The 25,576-nt window shown below is 34.3% G+C and overlaps 1 protein-coding gene across 18 annotated transcripts in view; it reads right to left on the bottom strand.

The window, feature by feature from the left end:
- The window catches only part of GPHN (gephyrin), a 520,258-nt gene that overhangs the window by 161,687 nt on the left and 332,995 nt on the right, over window positions 1–25,576 (bottom strand). For 7 of the 18 annotated variants that reach the window (XM_070469503.1, XM_070469504.1, XM_070469509.1 and 4 more), the window contains 2 exons: window positions 23,090–23,146; window positions 20,878–20,949 (listed from right to left, as the gene is read on the bottom strand). The exons of 5 other annotated variants lie outside the window; for them this stretch is intronic. In XM_070469503.1, the coding sequence (XP_070325604.1) occupies window positions 20,878–20,949; window positions 23,090–23,146 (129 nt within the window). Of the gene's footprint in view, window positions 1–14,533; window positions 14,576–20,877; window positions 20,950–23,089; window positions 23,147–25,576 lie in introns of all 18 variants that reach the window. 6 more of the 18 variants (XM_070469505.1, XM_070469507.1, XM_070469515.1 and 3 more) reach the window with 2 other exon arrangements.

Genomic DNA, 25,576 nt, shown 5'->3' with positions numbered 1-25,576 from the left:
CCTGGGATTCTCCAGGCAAGAACACTGGAGTGGGTTGCCACTTCCTTCTCCAATGCATGAAAGTTGAAAAGTGAAAGTGAAGTCGCTCAGTCATGTCTGACTCTTAGCGACCCCATGGACTGCAGCCCACCAGGCTCCTCTGTCCATGGGATTTTCCAGGCAAGAGTACTGGAGTGGGGTGCCATTGCCTGCTCTGCTCTTATACACTAGCTATTCTTAAAATTTTTCCACATAGGGAATTCTTCAGTAATAATTTTTCCTTCTATACATGCTTCTTTATTCTTTATTTACATTCTCTATAGAACTGCCTACTTTCTCCTCTTTTCTTAAATTCACTACCAATATTACTTCTTTCTGCTAAATGTTAATAGCAAATAACATGGGAGAGATCGAAGGTGATTTCCCCACCCCCCCACCTTTCTTTTCTTATCTATATTCTTTACTGAACATGTGAAAAACAAAAGTTGTTGAAAATGAAATAGAAAGTGTCATTGAAAATGATAAACATTTGACTTTTTTAGAAATTCTAAAATTAAAACCTTTTAGTATAATATAGATTGACCATTATAGTATTTGTTCAATTCAGTCTCAGTCAACTGCTGATAGATTTATTTTGAACCATCAACACATCCTTCCTCAGTCTTTCCTCTGCATACATATCTGCAATAAGATACTTAGGATTAGTTTACAGTCTATAATCATAGAACAGTTGTTAAGCTGGTTTTATAAATTGCAACCCTGGATGTATTAGCATTATATTTTAACTCATCTAAGCTAAAAAAGGCACACATATACTTTAGTCTTTTCACAGAGTCACTGTATTTCAGACTTAGAAATTTTACAAGTAGAGATGCTACTTGTAAATTAGAGATATCTAATTCATTTATGCTAATTCATTCATTCAGATTACTACTTTTATACTGCTGTGAACTAATAGGCCTAAAATTTAGGCACAATATATGCTTGGGTCACTATATTAAACACAAGAACAGCTATGTTCATCCCATTTTGTTCCTTTACAGTAAAATGAGATACACTTATTCATTTTAACAGCAATTATTAAGAGAGTGAAATATAGGGAACTGTATGTAGTAAGAAGGTGGGTGAATGTAAATAAGGTAATAAATAATAGACTGAGGATTGTTACAGATTATTCTTCCCTTCAAACTTCTTACACCAACCTTTAAAATATCATTGTAGACCTTAAAACACCAACATCATCCCTGTTCTGAAATTGTCTTTTAAAGTCAAAAGGTATAGCTTACAAAATTTTAAAGACTGTGTATGTTAAGAAAATATTTTGAATTACATCATGACTAATCTCAAGTAGCAAAATTTCCTTTTATGGGTGGGATATTTTTACCAAAGTGATTTAAAAAAAAAAACATAAAGCAATGACATAATATGACTACATCTACCAGGATAAATGACTCAATAAAGCAAGGCCCAAGTAGGTAACTCTATCGGGATAGTATTTCAGACCAAAGCCTTGAAACAGAGGTCAGTTACGTCTGAAAGATAGATAATTAAAAGGACAGTGATACAGGTGGACTGAAAGAGTGGTACCTATATGAACACTTTAGAAATGCTTCTACTATCACTGACCTGTAGTGTGAGAATGGCTACAGAGATCCTTGCTATATGGCAGCATTTAAGGTTGAACAAGTAACCCAATATTATTCTGACTTGTCCTTTGAATACTTGAACTGTGCTACATGGCTCTAAAACAGATGAACTGGGGAGATTACAGGTATATGTGCTATGTATAAAAGGAAATGAGCTAAAGGAGGCAGTTTAGATAATTCTGAACTTCTGGTCATACGACATTTTTTGTTTGTTCAAACTTCACTAACCTATACATCAAGGTTGGAGTAACTGACAGTTGTATGGTTCAATTATTGTCCTTATATTTATCTGGAAACATCCAGAAAACAGAAAAACTGGACATTAGGAATCTAAAGATGAAATGCCTAATTTAGGACCACTCACTTGCTTCCCATCTTCTCAAGATGAAACTATATAAAAAGGAAGTTTTTCTCACTCGGAAAAATAGCATAGTTTAACTTACTTGCTTATGAAGAAAAAAATGCACACACGAAACAAGATGAATGCTTAATGGAACTGATAAAAGGTGCTGATAACATGATCCTTAAACCAGTGCTCCCAACAAACATTTAAAATACTCAAGGCAATTAAAAAGTTGTTTACAAAAACAGTTTGAAACTGTCATGGATACGAAGGAGTTAAGTCATATTCGGTATATTTAACACTGGATGACTAGGCTGTGAAATCTGATGGCAAGACAATTAAAATCAGTCTCATTTTCACCCAAACTACTTCAGTCTCTTAAGCCAAATATCTGAGATTAAAAATTGACTCAACGTTTTCTCTTATAACCTCTTTCAGGTCTCAATGGCATCCTATTTTTTTCTTTACTACTCTCTCATTCATGTGCATTCTTTGAATGGATGCCTATCTCCTCAAATGAGAAGTACCAATGACTAATTTAGCAGTGTTGTACTTGGGTCTCCTGCATTGCAGGCGGGCTCTTGACTGTCTGGGCCACCAGGGAAGCCCAATTTAGCAGTATCTGACTACAAAAGATCATTTTTCTCCCTCAGTTTTTACTTTCATTCCTGAGGAATTCCCTTCTCTGTCAAGCACTGTAGAGATGTTCATCATTAATTACTGCAATTTTAATATTAAATGTAAAGGGCTAGATTGCTACAGACCTTTTCTTTCAGTGAAGATATACACAGCAGCATTCTCAAAGAGCCATGCATTAGTTCATGCCATGCTTGTCAACAAGAACAGTTAGGCATGGCAGCCCAGACAGAATTAGATTTAATTGCTGTGTGCTGGGATAGCAGCAAGATGCCAAAGAGGAAAGAAGAGAAAAAAATAAAGCAGCAAGCCCAATTTTTATGACCGTAGGCAATATTGACTGCAGAATGGCCAGGACAAAATTTCAAAAATAAACCCTTCTTTTCTTATCCTAAGGCAGACTTAGAAACAGAACAAGGAAAATTGCTAATATAATTGAAAACTCTGGCTATAAAAGTCCATATGAATCTGAATTCCATTCAAAGTTTCATGGAACATGAATTAAAAAATATCCTTAAGGTCTTTCTGAATTTACTCTTGTTCTATAAGTTGTTGCTTTTGCTCTGCAACTATTTAATATGGGAAAGTCAGAATAAGTGACCAATTTCTAAAATACCAAGGCAGAAAAAGGAATGGAAAACCAGGGCTTGTTTTCTTTCTCTATCTCTCTGTCTTTACTTTCTCTTGCCCCCTAATTTCTCTTTTTCTTTAAAGAGTTTCTTTTAATGCAAAACACTTGATACCAACATATCTTCTTTCTTCTCCCCTCTCAATTTCCAGGGATATATGCAATTTAGGTTTCCTAATCATAATACACATCTAGCTATCATATTAAAAATAATGTTAGTTTATGTAATAACATCACTATGTTTTATAAATCTTTGCTTTTTATAGTAACAAAGCTCACATTGAAAAAAATCAAAAGGACTTGAAAAGGTAGATTCAAAAATGATATAACTACACGTAGTTCACAAGCTATGTGTGATTTTAATTTATCATCCAATGTATTGATAATTATTCCTGGATAAAAAAATACCTCGGTGAAAAACTAAATATGAATCTGGGTTCTTAAAATATTTAAGTTGAAAAGAAGTAAGTCAATATGATAAAATTTATATACTTATGAAAAACTCTGATGTTACATACACGTAATTACACAAGTTGAACTTTTCAAAGCTAATGGAAAGAATATTACCATACATTATCCACTTTTATTTCTAGCTTAGCCTATTGATGCTAGTAGGGTGCCCTGTGGAAAAACTCTCAATCGATCTTTATAATTCCACATTTTGTAATTCTTATTAAAAATGAGAATAAATTGAAAATTCCTTAGAGAGATTCTGTAAGAAGACAAAAGAATACTATTTTAAAAAACTCTTGAATAATAGACATAGTAGACACAGACATAGACAAAGGATTAACAAAACTATGAATACTGCAGATTAATCTACTTTGGAGAATGATAGCTGCAATTGTAAAATGAGGTGTTATTAGATAAAACAGGTAAGTGCCTGAAATACATGTGAAAGACTATCAGTATGATCAGAACGGATTTCACAGGATTCAAAACATGCCCTTAAATTCAACTGAGTAGACTTTTATGACTTCGCAGGGCAGAGGACAGCATTAAGGGCTGAAAATTGGCATTCTTCTTCATAAGCAATGTAAATAAAGAATAACATCAAGCTTTTTAAAATTAATTCTTTCCAAAGAGGTGTGTACTTGGCAAATAAATGAAATAAGCCTTACCACCAACGTAGAATAACTGATACCATCTTTGTATGGAAAAAATGTGGCTTAAAGAAATAGTATTGTATTTCTCAAGTTACAAATTACGACCCTAAGGACTCAAATCTATTCTAGGAAAATCTGCCCTACGCAAGTTCTTTCTTGAGAACTTACCAACAAACTGGTAAATTTTTAAATAACTCCCCCATGACTATTTCGTGAATACAAGACCCCACAAGTGGTAATTTTCCTATAGATTTTGTAGCTAACACTAAATAGCTTCACTTTTTAAGCCAAAGACATTTTTCTAGCAATATTTCCAAACACTACAGCCTGAATACATAGAATATGATTTAAAAGAATAGACAATATTCCAATTTGTAAATTCCTTAAGTGAGGCCCCACATTTACTTTTTGCTATGTTTTCTAGATACCTAATATGGTAATACCTACTTTGTAGTATAGATGCTCAAAGATACTTGATGATTCATCATGACCTGTGCTGCGCTGTGCTTAGGCACTCAGTCGTGTTAGACTCTTTGCGACCCCATGGACTGTAGCCTGCCAGGCTCCTCTGTCCATGGTTATTCTCCAGGAAAGAATACTGGCAGAGTGGGTTGCCATTCCCTTCTCCATGGGATCTTCCCAACCCAGGGATCGAACCTAGGTCTCCCGCATTGCAGGCGGATTCTTTCCTGTCTAAGCCACCAGGAAAGTCCAATCATGACCTACTTGTAGGGTTAGCAATTATAAGCAATCAAGTAAAAAACTATTATATTGATTCCAATTTTTACATTAATTCAGGGTTATAAGATCCATTATATACTTTCAAGCTGAACATATGTTTTGTATCTGCATCTGGCACTCTGACTAAACTTTCATGTAGAAAGCAAAATATATACTCCTATAAAGTATTTTGATTTTGGATAATCAAAATCCAACTCCTTTAAAATTATAACATTAATATTTTAATAGGATTAAAAATACTATTTTTATAGTATTAAAAATACTATTAAAAAGTATTAAAAATACTATTAAAATACATTCATAACAAATTAGTTCTCTCATGCACAGACTATGCAGTAGAAATCGCTGCTTTTAATTCACAGTCATATATTCATTTTACTTTGCTCAGCTGGCTCAAAAGCCTGTCTCTTGCTGACAAGATACTAAGGACACAGAGGGTTTTTAATATGTCAGAAATATCAGCATTCACTAGAAAGAGAAATTAGATATAATAATACATGCCATAGAAAGTTTATTGAAATGTAACTATATAGACATAAACCCTTGATATAAACATTCAATTTATAAATTAATTCAGCAAACACTGGTTTTTGATACTACGGAAATGCCCTTGCCCCAAATTGCTAGCTCCCTCCCACTTTTACCTTCCACAACAATGTGTATTTTAAAAAAGGTGTCCTATTTTAAGCTGCTGCAAGAAGAAAACAGAATATAAGATCCTGATGCCATTCAGAATTTGCCAGGGTAAAAATACTTTGGAGAAACTGAATTCTGTCAGAGGTTAAAAAGCATTTTCTCAGCAGTAATGTTACAAATAGCATATAGATTCCTACATTAATCCATATATGTCTACTTGACCCTTAATTCAGTTAAACCATGGCTACATTTCAGCTTATTAAGGGTTATATAAACTTTTAAGAACTAGCCTAAAAATCTGGCAACCACTTATGAAGCTGTTTTCACTGGAAACTGTTTTGCCCCACTTATAAGTTGGTGACTACCTTTAGAATATGACAGACAGTAGAATTCTAATGAAATTCAAGGACAATACAATGATGATGTTCAGGATGTGCTGCCTGTAAATATGGCACCTTGGCACAGTGAATAAACTGGAGTATGAGAAAATGGTGAAAGCAAGGTCTCCTGTCCTTCCCCTGCCCCTCAAAATGGTCATAAGACCCTCAAATGAGAGGTGTCCTCTTTATATCCTGAGGAAAGAAGCACTGTTTTTTCCAAGATAGAAGGACACCAAGAAGAATAAGAATGAACAGGTCTTACTAAGTTTCTTTCAGTTTACTATCCTTAGCTCATACTTTTTGTTCCATCATATTTCTCCATGACCATCTCTCTCCATCAAACCTAGCATAACAACTGTCTATGAGATTCTCCAGGCATGAATACTGGAGTGGGTTGCCATACCCTCCTCCAGGGGATCTTCCTGACCTAGGGATTGAACCTGTATCTCTTATGTTTCATGCATTGGCAGGCAGATTCTTTACCACTAGTGCCACCTGGATTTAACAATTTAATATTGGATTTAACAATTTCTTTGGGTCTTCATTTCCTTGTAAAATTTATATTAAATAAATTTGTATGCTTATTCCTGCTAATCTTTATCAGTTTAATTTTCAGATCCAATCAGGGGCACTAAGAGGGTCAAGGAAAACTTTTCCTACCCTAAAATAATAATAAAAAGCATTATTCTTTTTAGCAATACTCTTCTGTGAGGCGAGGTCAATGTGCATAAATAATGCAGCCACTAAGTAGGGAAGTGATTTTGGAGAAAAAAACAAGATAAAAATTGGAGAGGATAGTCAATTCATTGAATTGAAAAGGATATATCTCAGATATATGTTCATATATATCATATTCAATATACTTGACAATGATTAGGAAAAAGAAGGCAGGAATGGTACAAGTGTTGACATTAACTTGCATCAAATTGATAGCGAAGCTAATAATACTTGATTTTTCAGTCAGATTGTAGCTAATAACCATAACAGAAGAAGACACATTTTACTCTGTGACAAATGTAGCATATGTTTGGCAGAGTAGTTCAAACTAAAATAACTTTATGTTTGGGCCTTTAGTATGATAATCAGTACTGATAATAATAAAATTTATATTTACTGAGTACTTATGCATATCGTGCACTGCACCAAGCAGCCTTAACCAATTCAATCTTTAAGGTGATATCATTCCCATTTTATAAAAATATGAAGTACAGATAAGCTAACTTAATGATCGAGTGCTTAAGATTACAAAGCTAGTAAGAGGCAGCACAGGGTTTCAAATCTAGGACTGTGATTCACATCTAGGGCTGGGACTCAAATCTAGCCCAATCTCACTTTTTAGCTCAACTTTAAGCACTGTGAGACAACCAGTAAAAGATTAATTTCCGCCAAAGCATGACCATCCTTGGAATATGTTAAGAAGCTGGTTAAAGCTCTTGATTCTTTCAGAAAAATGAAAAGTCTATTTCAAAAAAAACCATGTTTTATGATAAAAATGTGCCTCATACTCTCAGCTCTTAAGTTTACATGGTAAACATAAGGCTATATAGAGATTTCAGTATTCAAAAAATAAGGCAATAGGGAAAATTCCCAAAGAAGAAATTTTAAGTACAGCTTTAAATAACAAATGGTGCTTCTTGAGAAGCACTGAAATACTTAAGAATGAAAGAAAGAATTACTGTATCTTTTTCAATTCTGACAGAGAATTAAGCCCTAATATACTGTACACCCATTGTATATAATGAATTAACATCTCTTTTACGAATTGAGAAGAGCACCATCTTCGCAATAGCTTGGGAAAATGGCCAAACCACTTCTTGCACTGGTTTAGATGAGGAACTTTGGTTGAGAAAGGATATGCTTTTCAAAGGGGAAAAATAAGGTGACTAGAAATAACTGATAATTCTATTCATCCTCAAGTCCAGGCTATATATTCCATTTTATCCAAATGCACATTTTTGTAAATGTGTAAAAGAAAATTGACATTGCTAGTAGTCAAGAAGATATTTATCTGAACCTTTAAAAATTAGACTAGGATTGGTAGTAAACCAAATGTGTATAAAGCTCTGAACCACATCATAGTATGGCCATGAACTGTTTAATATTCATTAAATCTCTGTAATGTACAAGAAGTGGTGCAAGCATTCATTGGTATTATCTCCTATGCAGAACAGACAATTGGGTTAATAAAGAAAAGGAAAAATGGAGATGCAATGCTGCCCTGTGGTGCATAAGGACACATGAAGGAAAAGAGCAGTAAAAATCATTTTGATGTCAATTTCCCTCAATATCGGATACAGAGTAAAAAAAGTTATTGGAAATTTAGATTTTGAGCTTCCTTTCGAGTTAAATTGCCTGCCCATATTTCCTTTGTGTCTTGGTAACAGATGAAGAAGCTTTAATCAGAGGCCTGAATACAACTTATTTATCAATCAACAACATTAGATTGTGACTACAATTTTGTTGAAAGTTAACTAAGAAATACTTACTGACTTAACACATCACCAGCCCAGGTTGGATGCATGAGACAGATGCTCAGGGCTGGTGTACTGGGAAGACCCAGAGGGATGGGATGGGGAGGGAGGTGGGAGGGGGGATTGGGATGGGGAACACATGTAAATCCATGGCTGATTCATGTCAATGTATGGCAAAAACCACTACAATACTGTAAAGTAATTAGCCTCCAATGAATAAAAATAAATGGGAAAAAAAAAAGAAATACTTACTGACTTAACAATAAACCTCAGCTTTCTATTTTGTGTGTGTGTGTGTGTGTGTGTGTGTGTGGACCAAAACTGATTCCCATCTGAATTTATAACAGTGTGATTTTTCACAGACTTTTAGTTCTCAGTGTTTTTCAAACAGGATGTCAAGGAGACTGATTGGGGTCACAGAGAACAAAGCTGCATTGCTCTATGTAAACTTCGAGCTTCAACAGCAGGGCAAGAAAGTCAAATGTACAGCTTATGAGACTCTTTCCTCCTCCTACATTCAAGGTCAACAAGGAACTGAAGTTTAGAGATGGAGATGATTGTTTGATATTGTTTGAGCCTACACTGAAGAAAAACTGTGCCAGCAACCCCTATGATTTATTTAAAAATGAAATATTAGCGTAAACTGTAGGAACATTCAGGCAGTATAGAATTAAAATAGTTTAAAAGCATTGACCTAGATTAATATATGCTTCAGGGAATTAGAAAAATGCATACAAATCTTAGGAACATCTGATACATATATAATGAGATACTCGATACTGGGATGTAATTCATGAGTTGGTTAACATGTGTTTATTAAATGCTTATTGTGTGCTAGATAAAGAAGGTAAATCAATGTCTTTACCCAACTGAGTTTAATAATCTAATAACAAAGTGAATACTATTATAGATATAGCAATTAGGGCATAATTAATGTCATTCATTCAACCTACATTTATTATTTACTGTTTGCCCCAAACTAATCTAGCCTGTGAATGAAAGGTTAAAAATAAAGCAGCCTCTGGTCTCTAGGAATTCACAAAGTAAAACTTACAGTTACAATACATCATGATAAGTATTACAACAGAATTTAGTACAAACTGCTATGGGGATATGTAATAGATTCTCCTAACTCAGTTGGGGGTGGGAGATAGGGGAAGGTTATCAGGAATGATTTCTATGAGCTGGGATGTAAGAACACAGTTTTAAGGGACAATTATAATTTGGGTGAAGAAAAGACAGGAAGTCAGAGAAAAAGTTCAGCATAATTCATAGATGCGAGGGATCCTGTCAACTAGGGAATGGCAGAAAGCATGGCTGAACTAATTTTAAATAACAGGGAGTGGTAAGAGGAGTAGCTGACCAGGTAGACAGAGACCAGGTCATAAAGGTTGCAAGTGTTACTCCCTCAGTCGTGTTGTATTCTTTGGGACACCACGGACTGTAGCCCACCAGGCTCCCCGGTGCATGGGATTCTCCAGGCAAGAGTACTGGAGGGGGGCGCCATTTCCTTCTCCCAGGGATCTTCCTAACCCAGGGATTGGACCCAGGTCTACTGCACTGTAGGCAGATTTTTTTTTTTTACCATCTGGGCCACCAGGGAAGCCCTCCTAAGGGTTATGGAGAGCCATTGAAAGATTTCAAGTAGTGGAATAACATTATTACATTAACATTTTTAAAAGTTCATTCTGTTATGTGTGCATAGATGGATTAGTGATATTTGTGGAATAAATTATGAGGGTAGAGGAACTAGTCTGGATAGTGATCTAATAATTCAGATTAAAAAATCCAACTAAGTAATTGAAAGTGGCTTTGGAGAGAAGGGGCATAGATTCTAAAGAAACAAAAGAGGCAGAATCTGTAAGACTTAGATCTGATTGGTTATAAGGGATATAACTCCCAGGTTTCTAGACTTTGAGTGATTGGGTAGTGTCATATATTGGATTAGTGGGTAAAGGTACGGATTTGGGGGCTGAGTTATATATAAGGTGCTTATAACTCTGGAGAGAGATGTGGTCTGTAAACAGGAGTTGGTGCCAAGACAGTTACTATATAGTGATGTAATGGTAACATACATGAAGCTCCTAGAATGATCCCTGACCAAAGTAAATGCTCTATCATCAGGCAGTCAGTTCAGTCACTCAGTTGTGTCCGACTCTCTGTGACCCCATGGACTGCAGCACACCAGGCCTCCCTGTCCATCATCAACTCCCAGAGTTTACTCAAACTCATGTCCACTGAGGTTCCATCCAACCATCTCATCTTCTGTCGTCCCCTTCTCCTCCCGCCTTCAATCTGTCCCAGCATCAGGGTCTTTTCAAATAAGTCAGCTCTTCGCATCAGGTGGCCAAAGTATTGGAGTTTCAGCTTCAACATCAGTCCTTCCAATGAATATTCAGGACTGATCTCCTTTAGGATGGACTGGTTTGATCTCCTTGCAGTCCAAGGGACTCTCAAGAGTCTTCTCCAACACCACAGTTCAAAAGCATCAATTCTTCAGCACTCAGCTTTCTTTATATCCAACTCTCACATCCACACATGACTACTGGAAAAATATAGAAGTAATAATAATGATGATGGATGGTGACCATCATAATAATAAATATGGTTGACTGTGAGATTGATCCAGAAGTATACGGAGCTTCACTGTCCAAAAGAACTCCAAACTGTCAATCAAGACTTGTTTAGATCAGAATTGGTATGCTAATAGTGGGTTAAGAGGTCCAACAGCAACTGTTTTGCATATTAGCAGGTTACAACTTAAAAATGTCACCTTTTCTTTAGGTAGGTTCTTTTTTTGCTGCACAGTGTGTGAGATCTTACTTCCCTAAGGATGGTATTGAACTGGTGCCTCCTGCAGTGGCAGTGTGGAGTCTTAACCACTGGACCACCAGGGAAGTTCCCTAAAAGTTCTTAAGCATTAAGTAAAAACAATTAATTAAGCTTCAGTCTCTGCCCACTCAACAGGAAAAATCAATTTAGCTTCAAAATCTCAAATTATCTAAATGAATCTCGCTACTGGGAAATCTAAGACATTAAAAATAAGATTTTACAGGGTTCAATTTTTTGGGCGGGGGTTTAGATACTGTTACAAATCATGAAAGAGTTATATCTAGTATATACTTCAATTTTCCAAATAAGTCAGAAAGAACACCACTTCTACCAAGAAATAGTACTAATTCTGGCTTTGGTTTAAGCTAAGGGAATTCTAAAGCACTTTTTTCCAAAGGATTTTTAAAAAATGAACATTGCAGAAACAAAACTGAATGTTAGTTAGAAATCTGGAGGTGAGTTCCCCCTGCTCCGTCTCCCCTTTTTTTAACTTGACTTAAGGGGGTGAAAAATAGTGTGCAACTGAAGCCACCGATCTCATTACATTCATAATATTTATGCATTTTAAGTGTCAAGTCAATTTCAAAGATTAAGAAATAGCTAGAAGATTGTATTTAAGCAGAGTATAGTAGGTGCTCAACAAATATTTATTAAATGAATAAATACAAGAAAAATAGTAAGTTACAGAAAGGAATGGCTTTCTAATACTTCCTTAAACTCAAGTTTTGTATTGTATAGATACACCTGTATCTTCTGATAAGACAAAATCCAAAACTACATAATCAACCTGAACCAAGTAAATATATACTGTGAAAACACAAGACTACTGCATGCCATTCAGAGAGTTGATGATTTTTAATAATCCTGAAAAGTGAAAAGCACTGTATTTAAGACAAAACAATATTCTGCTACTCATCTGGCAGCTTTTATGACTTTGGGCAAGATATTTAACCTCTTTGAGCCTCAGTTTCCTTATCTGCAAAATGAGGTGACAATAATATCTTCTCCAAACAGAACCGTAGTGAAGATTGAGATGAGATAAGGAGATGAACATTAATCAGGCTGTCACATGAGTAAGAGAAACATAAAACCACCTATGGAGTCCACAGAGATGGGGCACTGAGTATAGAAATGTAGAAACCCTGCCACAAATGACAGAAGGAGAAACACACTTCATGACAAGTAAATAAATCTCATGTGTCATAATGAAAACAAAACAAACCCAAGTGAAGCCAGAACTCATTTGAGAGCGGAGTGCTATGGAGCAAAGGCCACAGCATACACAATCCCATCCCCCCAGAAACCAGTTGTGCATTCCAACCTGAGAGCCCTGCTGCACACATGCTGTCACAGAGAAAGTGATACCCTGATGGATGCTGTAGGCTGTGACTGGAGATGATGCCAATGGTAGACTTCTTAAATACTCTCATGGGAAATGGAGAATTGCCTGGATGAAGTGGCAGAAAGAAATGGGTTATATATTTTTTACACTAGGAATCATAATCCTGGGGGATTAAGACTTATGGGAAATGTGGTGATGAGATGGTACCAATCCTCTCTTTTAAAAGTCTTTACTAATATCACAAGTAATTCATTTTCTTTTCATTACTTTGTTTCTCTCTACAAATACACATTTTAAGAAAAAATCAATTCTCCAAAAATCAGTGTTAAGAAGGAAAAAAAAATCTGTAACAGCTGCAACTTGCAAAGGAAAATATTAAAGAAGATGGCTGTAATTCTACTGACTCAATAAATTAATCTTTGTGAAGCTACGGGTTTAGCAGTGTCATTCTTTGCAAGGCTATTTATAAAGTTTTAAAGTCAAAGGATGATTTTCTGCTTGTGGTCTGTATACATTACCTGGTATTTTAGATAGTGCCATCTTTCTGTTTTTTGTATGACATTCAGACATAATATTTCAGCAATCAGAAATTAAGTTGACATACTGGCCTGCATATACCAACTATAATAGCCTGCACAAAGTAAATACATGTAGAAATAGGTTATGTCTGCAAAGTAAAAAGTTAAGAACTTAAAAATTCACAGGCTATTAAAAGTCTTGTTATTTACTAATCATATTTTGAGGTACATATACTCTTTTCTCTTAGCTACTCAACAGTGCCCCTGCTTTGAACAGTGGGCTGAAAGGATATTCAAAGTCTGTTAAAAATTTCTGTGACTGTGGCTTATACAACTAGAAAACCCATTTATGCTATGGTTTAACACAATAAGAGTAAGAAATTAAATCTCTAAAAAGGCAAAGAACATAGGTCAAAGTTCACATAAAATACTCTGTTAAAAGAACACAGATCTCACAAGTGATAAGCTCTTCTAGATTTTAAGATGCTGTATGTGTGTGTGCTCAGTTGTGTCTGACTCTGTGACACCATGAACTGTGGCATGCCAGGCTCCTCTGTTTATGGGATTCTCCAGGCAAGAATTCTGGAATGGATTGCCATTTCCTCCTCTAGAGGACCTTCCCGACCCAGGGGTCAAACCGGCATCTCTGAGTCTTCCACACCGGCAGGCAGGTTCATTACCACTGAGGTACCTGGGAAGCCCTAGATTGTACAAACCTTATATAAGCATCAAGGAGACTACTTTCCTGAATAACCTAATCAGTTTTTTAAAAGGGAGTGAATCTTCTATTTTATATAAAAATAGGGGAATCATATGAAATTCTCATTTAATAATCAATTTGGATGCTTTCCTCTATGATTAATGGGACAAAATTTTACTAATTCATTCTAAATCTTCAGCTACCAGAGACAGACCTATACAAGTCTGCAAACTGGAATCTTTGTCATAGCCAATAACAGTTTAATAACAAATTACCCAGTTCAAAGGAATCTTTATGGAATTAAGGTGGCAACAATCAAGTTGGCTGTTTAGGCTTTAACCATTTCAATATGATACAGTGACTGCCAGAATAAAGTTACTCAGAAAAAAGTACTGTATGAAAATATACAAATTTCCCCTTAAAACAGCTAACTATTTCCCTTTGGTACCGTCATCCCTTTCAGCCAAGTGCGAAGTGCAAGGCAAAATAAATTAAGGCAAAAGGAAAATAAAAGAAGAAGAATGGTGAGGGCGAGCATGTTGTTGACCATGTAAGAAAACACGTGCAAAGTATACCTCAGATACACTATAGGTAGATGAGCACGAGGGAAGCCGAGCCTGGTTTTGCAGTGGGGAAAAGAAAACACTGTTAAAGAGGAAGTTATAGCACAGTAAGTGTCTCAGAAGTTTAGGAGGCTCCATCACCAACAAATTTGCCAGATAATAAATCAGTCTTAAAAACAGACACTTGAGCTTGAAATCTCAAGGTTCATACTATTTGAGGAGAACCTTGTGATAAAAAAAATACCTGGCTTTAAAAAACATCCATGACAGAGAGGACTACCCCAGTCAGAATCTGGTTTGGTCTTGCTGAGAAGATGCTCAGGTAAGGTTAACAGGGGAGTGGAACACTGATTACTTTTTCCTGCAGTACCACACTGATCGAACTGTCATAACGTTAGCAGACTACATGTGAGACTATGTACAGAATGACTCTACTGTACATTTTCATATTACTCTTTAAAGAAGCTGTCAAAGACAGCTCAGTATTCTCATTCAGATTTCCTTTTCCTACTATTCCATTCTCATTACTGAATCCATTCTGTAGTACTGAATCTAAATAAATAGAGAAGCCAATAGCAATAACAAAAAGATATTTAAAAACCTGAACACAAAACTCGTTAGACCCATCTTTTATCAGAATGTTTCACTGATTTTTTTTGTGACTTTTTCATGACAATGACTTGCTAATTTTCTGCCTGTTGTTACTTTCTAGGTTGTCACATGCCATGTTAAATATTGTGGCTTCTTCTTTCATTATGGTGTCATAATGCCATGTGAGTTAAATACTTAAGTATGTATTTTATAGTTGCATACTCTTTATGAAGTTCCAAAATACAAAGTTAGGGTGGGAAAATAAAGAACAGAAGAAGACGGCACCATGGAGAAATCAGAAATGTCATTATGTGATTTGTTCTTTTAGTATATTTCCAGCACCCAGCACAGTGGAATGTAATAGTAGGCACTCAAGAATGGTTTGTTGAATGAGTGAATATATAAAGTCTTTTTTTCCTATCCTCAAAAACTGAACTGTGTGAATTAATATTCAGAAAACTTTACATTTATCATCACAAAGATTTATGATAAAATGTATCACTGCCAATTAATGAGTTACTAAGAGGTAGTTTCTAAAATATGATAAATTCTATACATATTAAGAAATTTAACCTTTCTTTCGGCCATACACACATCTAATTTTCTTTAGCAGGATACCAGTTCTAAGAAACCCTTCCTCAGCATGTTTGTTCTGTTTCTATAACTATACCCATAAAACTGAAAAACTTTATCTTTCAAAATAGTTTGAGTCTTGTCTTTTTTTTTCCTTCTCACTGCTCCATTTTCAATTATTAGGGAAATTTACTTGTCAAGGAGATCTTTTGTTAATACCGTATTTTTGTATTAAAGTCAATTCTGAGAAGGGCAATTCCATAATAAGCATTAAATCCCTCACAGATGTGTCACTTCCACTCCAAGTGATGTCTTAGGCTACTGTAGGCAATTTTACAAGTATTAGATGGTTCAAAGCACAAGAAAGGTTTTTGCTATTTTTCAGTAGAACTGAAACTTCAGGATTGAATTAATTCACTTTACATGTTAAGCAAATGCTAATAAAGCGAAAGCAAAATTAACCTGTTTTCTAAAGAGATAATCTTAAAATTTATTTACTGCCATCTTTATCATTACTGTAACCTGGTCATATTATAAAACATTACCTACCAAGATACTCAGGATGTTACATGCTATAAATTAAATAGTAAATAAATGCCTATTATTAATGTGAGTAAATGCCAAAGAAGGAAGACTTAGGAGGCCCAAACAATGTTCTACATACAAGAACCAAAAAACACTGAAATGTGCTTAAAGAAAGAGTACATAAACAAATTGATGTTTACTCATTTAAAAGCTACTTAAAGATTATTCATCTAAGGACTAATGGTCCAGCTTTTTTTCCTCATCTCAATCAAAGCAGGTTGATTCAATGTAAACACTTAAGGATTTTTAAATGCTATATTAAGACATGATGTATTACTTGATCAATAGAGTGTCTTTCCTAGTTGTATGAAATTTCCTATAGAACTTATGATTTTATGTGGGGTCAACTAAGAAATTTAGCAGAAATCAAAAGTTAATCATGGTTTTCAGAAGAAATATCTTTACTTAGATACAAGGAAGTAATAAACAGAAAAATGCAATGTGTGCAGCAAAAATACTCTAAAAACACATTTTAAAACAGTTCAAAGAGCAAGAATTCAATTTATCTTTAAATCTCTGTAAGGGTACCCCCTGCCCAGATAAGAGGAATTAATAATCTGTACTGTCTCCATATGACAGTTCTATATTTGAAGGGTTTAATGTAATTTCATGGTGAGTTTACTTAGTGTGCAGGTGCGTGTGTTTGGCATGTGAAGAGAGAGCAGCTGGAAAAAATAATATAAAAAGGAAGAATAAAAATGTAAAGGTAGGAAATTTCAGGGGATCAACTCTTTTCAGTGCATGCTTCCATGCAGAATGACCTGTAACCATCCCGAGAAAAAATAAGCAACTTTCCTTTTCTCAACTTGTGAAATAATTTCACACAGCCTCTTTTATAACAATCTCTTTGTCAATGTCATCTTGACACTCTAACCAGTTTCAGCAGGTCTTGGCAAACAGGGAGATAGTACTACACAGTTTAGGCTTTCTGTGCCATATGGTCTCTGCTGCAATTATTCAACTCTGCTGTTGTGCAAAAGCAACCACAGATTACATACAATGAAAGAGTGTGGCTGTGTTTCAATAAAACTTTATTTCTGAACACTGAAATTTTAGTTTCATATAATGTTCCACATGCTACAATAAAATATTCTTTTGACTTCCCCCCCCTACCATTTAAAAATGCAAAAATCATTCCTAGGTCATGGACCCACAAAAAAGAAACAGGATTTGGCCCAAGGGCTGTAGTTTGTTGACCCCTGAGTTATAGCATTAATTTAATGAACAGAAAAGTGAAAATATCTCGAAGACAATTCACCAACATATAAAGAAGTGTTAGTTTAGAACTAAAGCTGGAATCAAAACACTGATCTTAAAGGCCTGTAAAATCACAATTATCTAATTCATTATTTGTTATCCTATTTCATACTAGTCTTATTTCAGCATTCAGGGAATTACTGAACATTGAAAAACTATTCTTCAAAAGACATTGCTTTCTGCCTTGATTTAAACATTCTTCTTAATAAAAATACAGTCTTATTTTATGTGATACCTCCTCCCTTAACTCTTTCCACTTCAAATAATACCATCTTTTTTTTGTTAGCACAGCAAGCACTCCATCACATTCCTTCACTTCATCATCTTTCTTCTTAGTTCACTGACATGCCAGTGATCTGTTTTCATAAGGCATCTTCCCTTTTACTGTTCCTTAAAGTCTTTAAAAAAATTAACACATTTGATTACCCCAAAACTTTCTGTATATATTTGTAGATGAATGGAAATTTACCAGGGTATTATATAGACTGACTTAAAATTCAAAATTTGTGGCTTTGAGGTATTTTTATTCGTCTCATTTCTTTTTTGTCTTTATTTTGTAAGCACTTATCTACTTCTTTTCTGAATGTTTTAACATTTAAGCTTCTTTCCAGGGTTCAAGATGATAATTTTATTATTATTAAAATTACTAAAAACAAATTTAGGGTTCAGAATACTTAAGCTCTGTACAAAGTACAGAAAAAGATGATACATTCTTAATTTACAAGAATCAAGTGCATCCTACATTCTGCTATAGAAGAATCCATGTAAAATAAAAAAGTATGGTTTCACATGAGAAATAAAAACAAAACTACTCTAAAAATAATTGCTTAATATTCAACTTTATATCATTGATTATATGTAATAAATAAAAACACAGGGTTTTTTCCTCTAAAAAACATAATATATCATATAGATGATACCAGTTGAAGCACTGATTTAATTAAATCCTTATCCCAAACTTCTGAATGATCTCACCTTTTTCAACTATTAAATATTTAAGTGGTGACATGGTTCTGAATCTTTCATCTCTCTGAAATATTTAGCAATGTTTCAATGCATTAAAAAGCACTCATATACTTGCTCTTCTGTGGAAATAATAAATTTCCACAAAATGAAATGGTCACTACATGCCAATTTATTTCATTTTAGAAACAAAATCTGTTGATACAGCCTATGGTACTGAGAATAACTTTATCTCTAAGTAAGAGTTTTTAACACACAAAGCATATTTTAAGGTGTGCTCAGACATGGCTGACTCTTTTGCAACCCCATGGACTGCAGACTCTCAGGCTCCTCTGTCCATGGGATTCTCCCAGCAAGAACACTGGAGTGGGTTGCCATTACCTCCTCCATCTTCCTGACCTACGAAGTGAACCTGTGTCTCCTGCAGCTCCTACATCGGCAGGTGGATACTTTACCACCGAGCCACCTAGGAAGCCATTATTTAAAGCATTCTGGGGGAATTAACAGGAAAGGAGAAAACCTGAACATTCAGCTGAGATTTGATTTGTATCTTTTCTTAGCTGAACTCTGTAGAGAAGATAGCATTATTTGCCTTTTGACAATTAAAAAAAAAATTTTTGCCTATTATTCCAGTTAACAGGAATCTTAGGATGATATACTTTATATTCAGTCTTTTCAGAAAAAAGGTAGGACAAAGTGTGACACAGTGAAATTAAACAAAAGGTGAGGACACTGAGACTAGTTACTATGTACTCCTCCTTGCAGTATAGGTACTGAAGAAACTGGAGTGGCATGAGAAGCCAATTTTCAAAGCACAGAGCTTTCATTAAACCTAATCTAACATGAACACCCTATCATATAGACCTTAGCAAGTCTAATTTTCTGGTCTTGGTTTCATTGAAAGAAAAATAATATCACTTCCTATGACTGGTTAGGGAAGAATATGGCACTACATTATGAGACTCATAATATACATACATCATGAGACTCATTTTAGGAATTTCTAGAATGATATCCAGACGTATCTAGACTTATTTAATTATAAAATTAATAAAAATCTTTTAAATTTCTAGAACCGTGGAATAGATTCTAGGGATGACTGTGGATGATTTTTCAAATTCTCTAAGAATATGACTGAAAAGAAGGACTGGCTCAAAAGAAAGAAGTAGAAAAATGAGACACATATTAATTTCCTCCTCTGTTTAGCAATCAGTATTTAATGATTGATATTATTAAAAACTGAACTTTAGTAATCAGGAATTTAATGAAGAGATACACATAATACATAGAGTACATAATTAAAAACAAAGCTGAGAAAACAGAATTTTCATAGCACTAGTATTTTTTATTCTATCCTTCATAACTATTATAGCAATATGAATTAAAAGTATGGCAATAATCTTGGGAGAAGTAAATCAGACCTAAGATTCTTAGGAACTTCTTTTAAAGCCCCAGAAATAGGAGACTGAGGTTAAATAGAGCCAGAAATTATTTACTGCAATATTTTTGGTTTTGTTCTATTTTATTTATACCATATACCATTTCAGAGATTTTAATTCTATTTATCTTGAAAAGATATACTCAGGAGAAGGACCAAGCATTCTGAGTCTGAACTAATCAGTCATAAAAATACTATTGTTAGTACGCCTATATGATGTGTAGACAGCACTGAGTGGCTATAAGGTATTGTTCTTCAAAGTGTTGTCCTGGGTCATGAGATAGCCATTATCTCAATTATTTGTAAGATGTATATAATAGTGTTCATAGTGAAGATTCTTACTGCCTAATTTTCTTATTTTTAGACACACAAAAAAACACAACCAAAAAACAGTATCTTAGTTATTCCCAAAGAGTCTGAGTTAAAAGAAGTCTATTAACTCAGAATAGACGTATCTACTTGCCAGATTACCCATAATGAGACTCTAACATTGAATATTTTCCTTGACAACTGAAATGGAATCATCAAGGTTCTATAACTTGGATCCAGCACATAATTTAGAATCCTGCTGACACATCCAACAAGGGTCAGAAGACACTATCAGTCAATGGAAAAGCTCCAAATGAAGTCTCATGAAAAGATCCTCAGAAAATTATACAATTGTGTAAGAAACACAGATTTTTGGGGGAAAAAAGTTTTTAATTTGCATTGGAGCCAGAGTGCTATTAAATCAAATGCAATGCTACTGTGGCTAAAGGTCATCTACCCTGCCAGTTTAATCTTTATTTCATAAATGTGAGCATGAAGCTACAGCTCAAAAAGAAAGAAAGAGATAGGGAGAAAGAGACAGAAAGTAAAAAAAATGGAGATGAGAGGACAAACCAGTCTGATTTGGAATTACCAGTCAGCAGAAGTTTGGGGGAAAAAAAATCACCAAGTGAAATCGTACATTTACTCTGAGAGAGTATCCTTTCACATTGCCTTCTAGGTGATCTCTGAGCTCCTCCAGCTTTCGATGGAGCTACATGTAAACATCAGAAAATGAATTGAAAAAGCAACTTGTTCTCTTTTCAGTTTTCCTTTTCCTTTTAAAAATAAGATCATAGCATTATACATTCCTCACTGCCTTTGGCAAACATCTCAAAACATCAAAGATCTTTGTACAATGCAAGAATACATGCTCAATAAACCGTGACTAGGAAGAGAATATTTTAATTAAAGCATCTTTTCTCCCCAAAGTGTTAGAGAAAATAAATAACATAACTATTCTTATAATTCCCTACAGATTCACTTTAAAGCTTTCTATTTTGCAGAAATATGGAAAAAAGATACTTAAGAACCATGAAATTTGCCTTTCTTTCCCAAACACACTTTATGATTTAAGGCTTCATCCATATCCAAGTAAATGGACTGAACCCTAAAATGTATATTTTGTTCTTAAATGTATTTATGTGTATATACATAATCATATTGTATATACACTTAAAAACAATAAACATATAATGACAACTTGAAGTTCTATACATCCAAAAGCTTAACTTCAAGATCAACACAGGTGTACTCGCACATATAATCCAGTTTATAGCAGATGGAATGATATTTAATCTTTATTTCACTATCAGTCATTTCCAAAAAGTTATGTCAAACTGCACCTTCTCACTTGAATCTGAGTTATAATCCAGTTTCAACAATAATGGATCTATGTTCCCTTAAAAATTAAAATATGATACCTCACAGGTAGACAGTGAGGAATGCTACTGATATATCATCAAGATACATAAAGTCATATTTTTCTGACTAAATAATTTTAGTTTGCCTTGCTTTTGAAATAGGCATATAACCAACACTTCCAAGCCCCTCTGATTATTCTTAGTGAAATAATAACAAAAAAATGCTACCCAGTATATAGCAGAGTTAGAGAACAGAGAAGATGGCTTGTTTGGAATAAAACACACAAACATACAGACACACCCTCATCCATGTGCACTCATGTGTGCACACATACAGATAAATAAACAACAACAAAAAATAAAATTAAGAAGGCAGAAGAGGCAAGGAGAGGAAAGAGTACAGATATTAGTGCTTCATAAATTGTTAAATGGAAATAAATTGGAGGTGTGTAAAATTTTTAAATGACTTAATATTAGCCTTAAAGTAGTTACTGAATATTGGGACATTCCAGAACAGTGATTTATGTCATTTTGATTAATTTAGCAGTTACTATTGCTGTTAGGACACATGGGATTGAGATAGAAGTGGCTAATTTTGAAGGAGGTTTCTTTGTGTATTTTTAAAATTCAGCAAAATTTCCAACTTGCATTTATGGTGGCAGCATTAAAAGTGATTAATTGGCTATGCCTAAGTCTCTTAAGGGTGATAACTTATTTATCTTTTCATCGTGATTAAATGTTAGAGTATCAAGTGCCCAAGACATAATGACCAAATGGATATTTAACAACTACCAAATGGTACCATAAGATCAAAAATCTTAAGTGGTGTATTAGTAGGCCACATACACAAATGGGCAAACATTTAGATAAACATCAGTTTCTTTTGATTATTATATCAATTTTTAACTTTTGACAAAACAAAGGGGATTAAGAGTGCTTACTATTAGCTATATGTGAGCTCACTATAATAGCATCATATGAAATTCCTTTTCTAATTCTTAAGATTATATATATGTGATATGTTATTAACTCATAATAATTATTTTTCTGAAATGAACTACAAAATGGTAATGGCACTAAAATACACTTAATTACTCTTAACAACAAAAAAAGGGGGGATATAATAATCTGAAAATAAATGCTTGTTCTCTGTGTAACAGGAACTTATTACACAGTCAGTGACATCAATCAGAGGAACGGTTTACTCTGGAACCCCAAATTATAGGCACCTGAAATGAGGCAGGTGCCCTTTCTCTTGTTTGTGGTGCCACTCAAAGCTAGTTATTTGACAGCTTGCCTTCAGCTGGTTGCTCTATGTGTAGCTGAAACAAACAAAAAAAATATGACCCAACAGCCAATAAAGATACTAAAATAAAACAAAATGGGATGGTGAAAAATGGAAAAAGCCCCCTTCCTCCCTCCACCCTCCAAAAAGGAAGAAGTGTAGGCTATAGACGAAATCTTGCCAAAAAATGTTAGAAACATATTTACTTTGAGGGATCCAACTCTACTAGCAACTCCTTTGCTTTCATCCGGCCGTCTAATTTGCTACAATGAGGGAAGATGGGTAAAAAAGACAGAATAAAGAAAAAGTGAACTTAAAAATTTTTCTAAACATTAGTAAATAATACATGCAAAAACATCAATTGACTCTGAGATATGTCTTAGGAGGCCAAGGAGTTAAGTAACTAACCCAGAGGCTATATGACATGCTCTGCAAATAGGCAGGTTTCTAGAATTCAGTCTTTGTTATGACTCTGTTCCTAAGATGAGGAAACGGGCACTTACTTTTGGTTATCTTGGGGACTTCTGATGAAGCAGTATCTGGAGTAGTGTTACATTTGCATTTGGCTTACAAAAAACAAAGAATTACAAATATACCTATGCAGTTTCTTCTAGTGTCTATTCCATTGTAATATCAGAAGACAACAGTGGTATTACTAGATGCATGAGTGTTCCGTAAGTGAAGAGATCAGTCTTGACAAGCATCATTCTTGATAGGTGACAGAGTGAAGTTCCTCTGCTTGCTGACCCAAGCATTGAGGTTATTCAGCTGTCACTGAGGTTCCCAATTAAACAATTGTGCTGCCCAACCAGAAAATTTTAATGCCAGACCAAAGTTAGATACATTCACTCCCTCAAAACTTTCAGTCATTTCATTTGAATTTTCCTCTTGGGTAAGACAACAAAAAAGAAAATAAAACTGCTATTTTAGAAATTTGTTTTAAATCACTGTGTAAATGAGGAAAGGAAGATTCTAAACCCAAAGTGTTTTTATTTAGATGCCCTTTGCCTTTATTTTAATAGAGCTGTAATAATAACTAATATTTTATTTAAATAGGAAAAAAAACTGAAAAAAAAAGTCAGGAGAGACTGAAATGAAGCTTCAGATCAAGTGCTTTTACATTATGGATTCCTTCATGTGCAGGATGATGGTCTCCATTCAGACCAGCACAGCTCAAGTTAGTTGTGATGGTCTTGCTTGTATTAGGAGACAGTAGATGAAGTATCCATGTGATATCAAATTTCCAGTGTTAAAGTCCTCAGGAAAAATAAGAAATCTGACCATATTACAAAATGATAATTTCTGGAGGCAGGCTACTGTTTTATCTTTTTAATGATATCTTTGATAGCATAGAGATTGCTTAGGAATAATACTGAGAAAATTGGATTTTCACTTTGAAAAGAGCATCTTGGTCTATAAGATGCTAAGTCAACTTTTGGTTTTACTTGATATAGTTTTTTATTAATTCTTCAACACTAATTAAATGTTATATCCTAAAGATAATCACTGATCCTTACTCAACTTTTAGTTGAAAAAAAACTCTCAAATTCAGAAACAATGGATACTAATTAGAATGGCAATGTTCTATAATAAAGGGCCTCTGATGGACAGTGCGTTCATAATGTGTAGTCATTTTCTCAAGCTATTTTACTTGATCTCAGAGAACATCTTTATATCAAAAGCTATTTTCCATTTTAAATTGATATTCACAATATCTTGATTATAAACTATGTAGTTATATATAAAAATAGTCTAATATGCTGCTTTCTAAAAATGCTTAGAAACTGAATTATTGTATATTAATAGTAACACATGAACACCGTTTTCTACATTATCTTTTATATCTGGAAGGCTTAAAATTACATCAAGTCCAGCAACATGAGGTCAAGGTTACATAGGATGTTAATGACAAACCCAAGACCAACATCCGCCATTCCTGATTTCTACTTTAAAGTTGTACTCCCTTAATAGGCCTGGAAATAAATAGGCTGGAAAAAAACCTGATGCTTATAAGAGGCTGTATTAAGTATACATGTCCCTGTGTGTCTATTTGTCTATCTATCCAATTTACGTTAGAAATTTTGTTACTATACTAATGCATAGAAGAAAATTTTCCTAAATCATTTCAATTCCAAATGCAAGTGCTAGAACAGAAATTTAAAGAATGAAATATAAGAAAAGACAATCACCATGAACTCTGGATGTGAAAAACAGACTATACACCAAATTAAACAAAGATTTTTAGGAGTAGAGAGCTCATCTGTCAATGCTTGACATCGATTTTCTGTATTTAAATCTGGAAAAATTCTTAACTATCATAAGAGGAAGACTTTAGAAAACCAATGTGGTTATCAGCGCTACAAGTGGTTGTAATTCAAGTGTCATGTGATTTGTTTTTTTTTTTGCTCCTGACACAGGTAATAATTCCTAATATTGAAAAACTTCAGAAAGAATTTGAAAACATAAAAGTTGAGTTGTAGACAGAAGTCAAATCATAGATTTTAAAATATAATGCTCTCATTTATTCTAGTCAGCACTTAATCATTAGTTATGATGGAGTAGCATAAATAAAACAAATTCATAGCTAATCCAGATACCTGATTACTTTTTTACTTTGATTAGAATTTAAAAGAAATTATAAAAGATTAGCATTTGGATAAAATGAAATTCATTCATGATAATTATAAGTCTCA

Source organism: Odocoileus virginianus, chromosome 6 (assembly GCF_023699985.2).
Source record: "Odocoileus virginianus isolate 20LAN1187 ecotype Illinois chromosome 6, Ovbor_1.2, whole genome shotgun sequence".
NCBI classification, from domain to species: Eukaryota; Metazoa; Chordata; class Mammalia; order Artiodactyla; family Cervidae; genus Odocoileus; species Odocoileus virginianus.
Note: the sequence above shows the minus strand (reverse complement) of the source record. Positions and strands in the feature narration are given on the sequence as shown.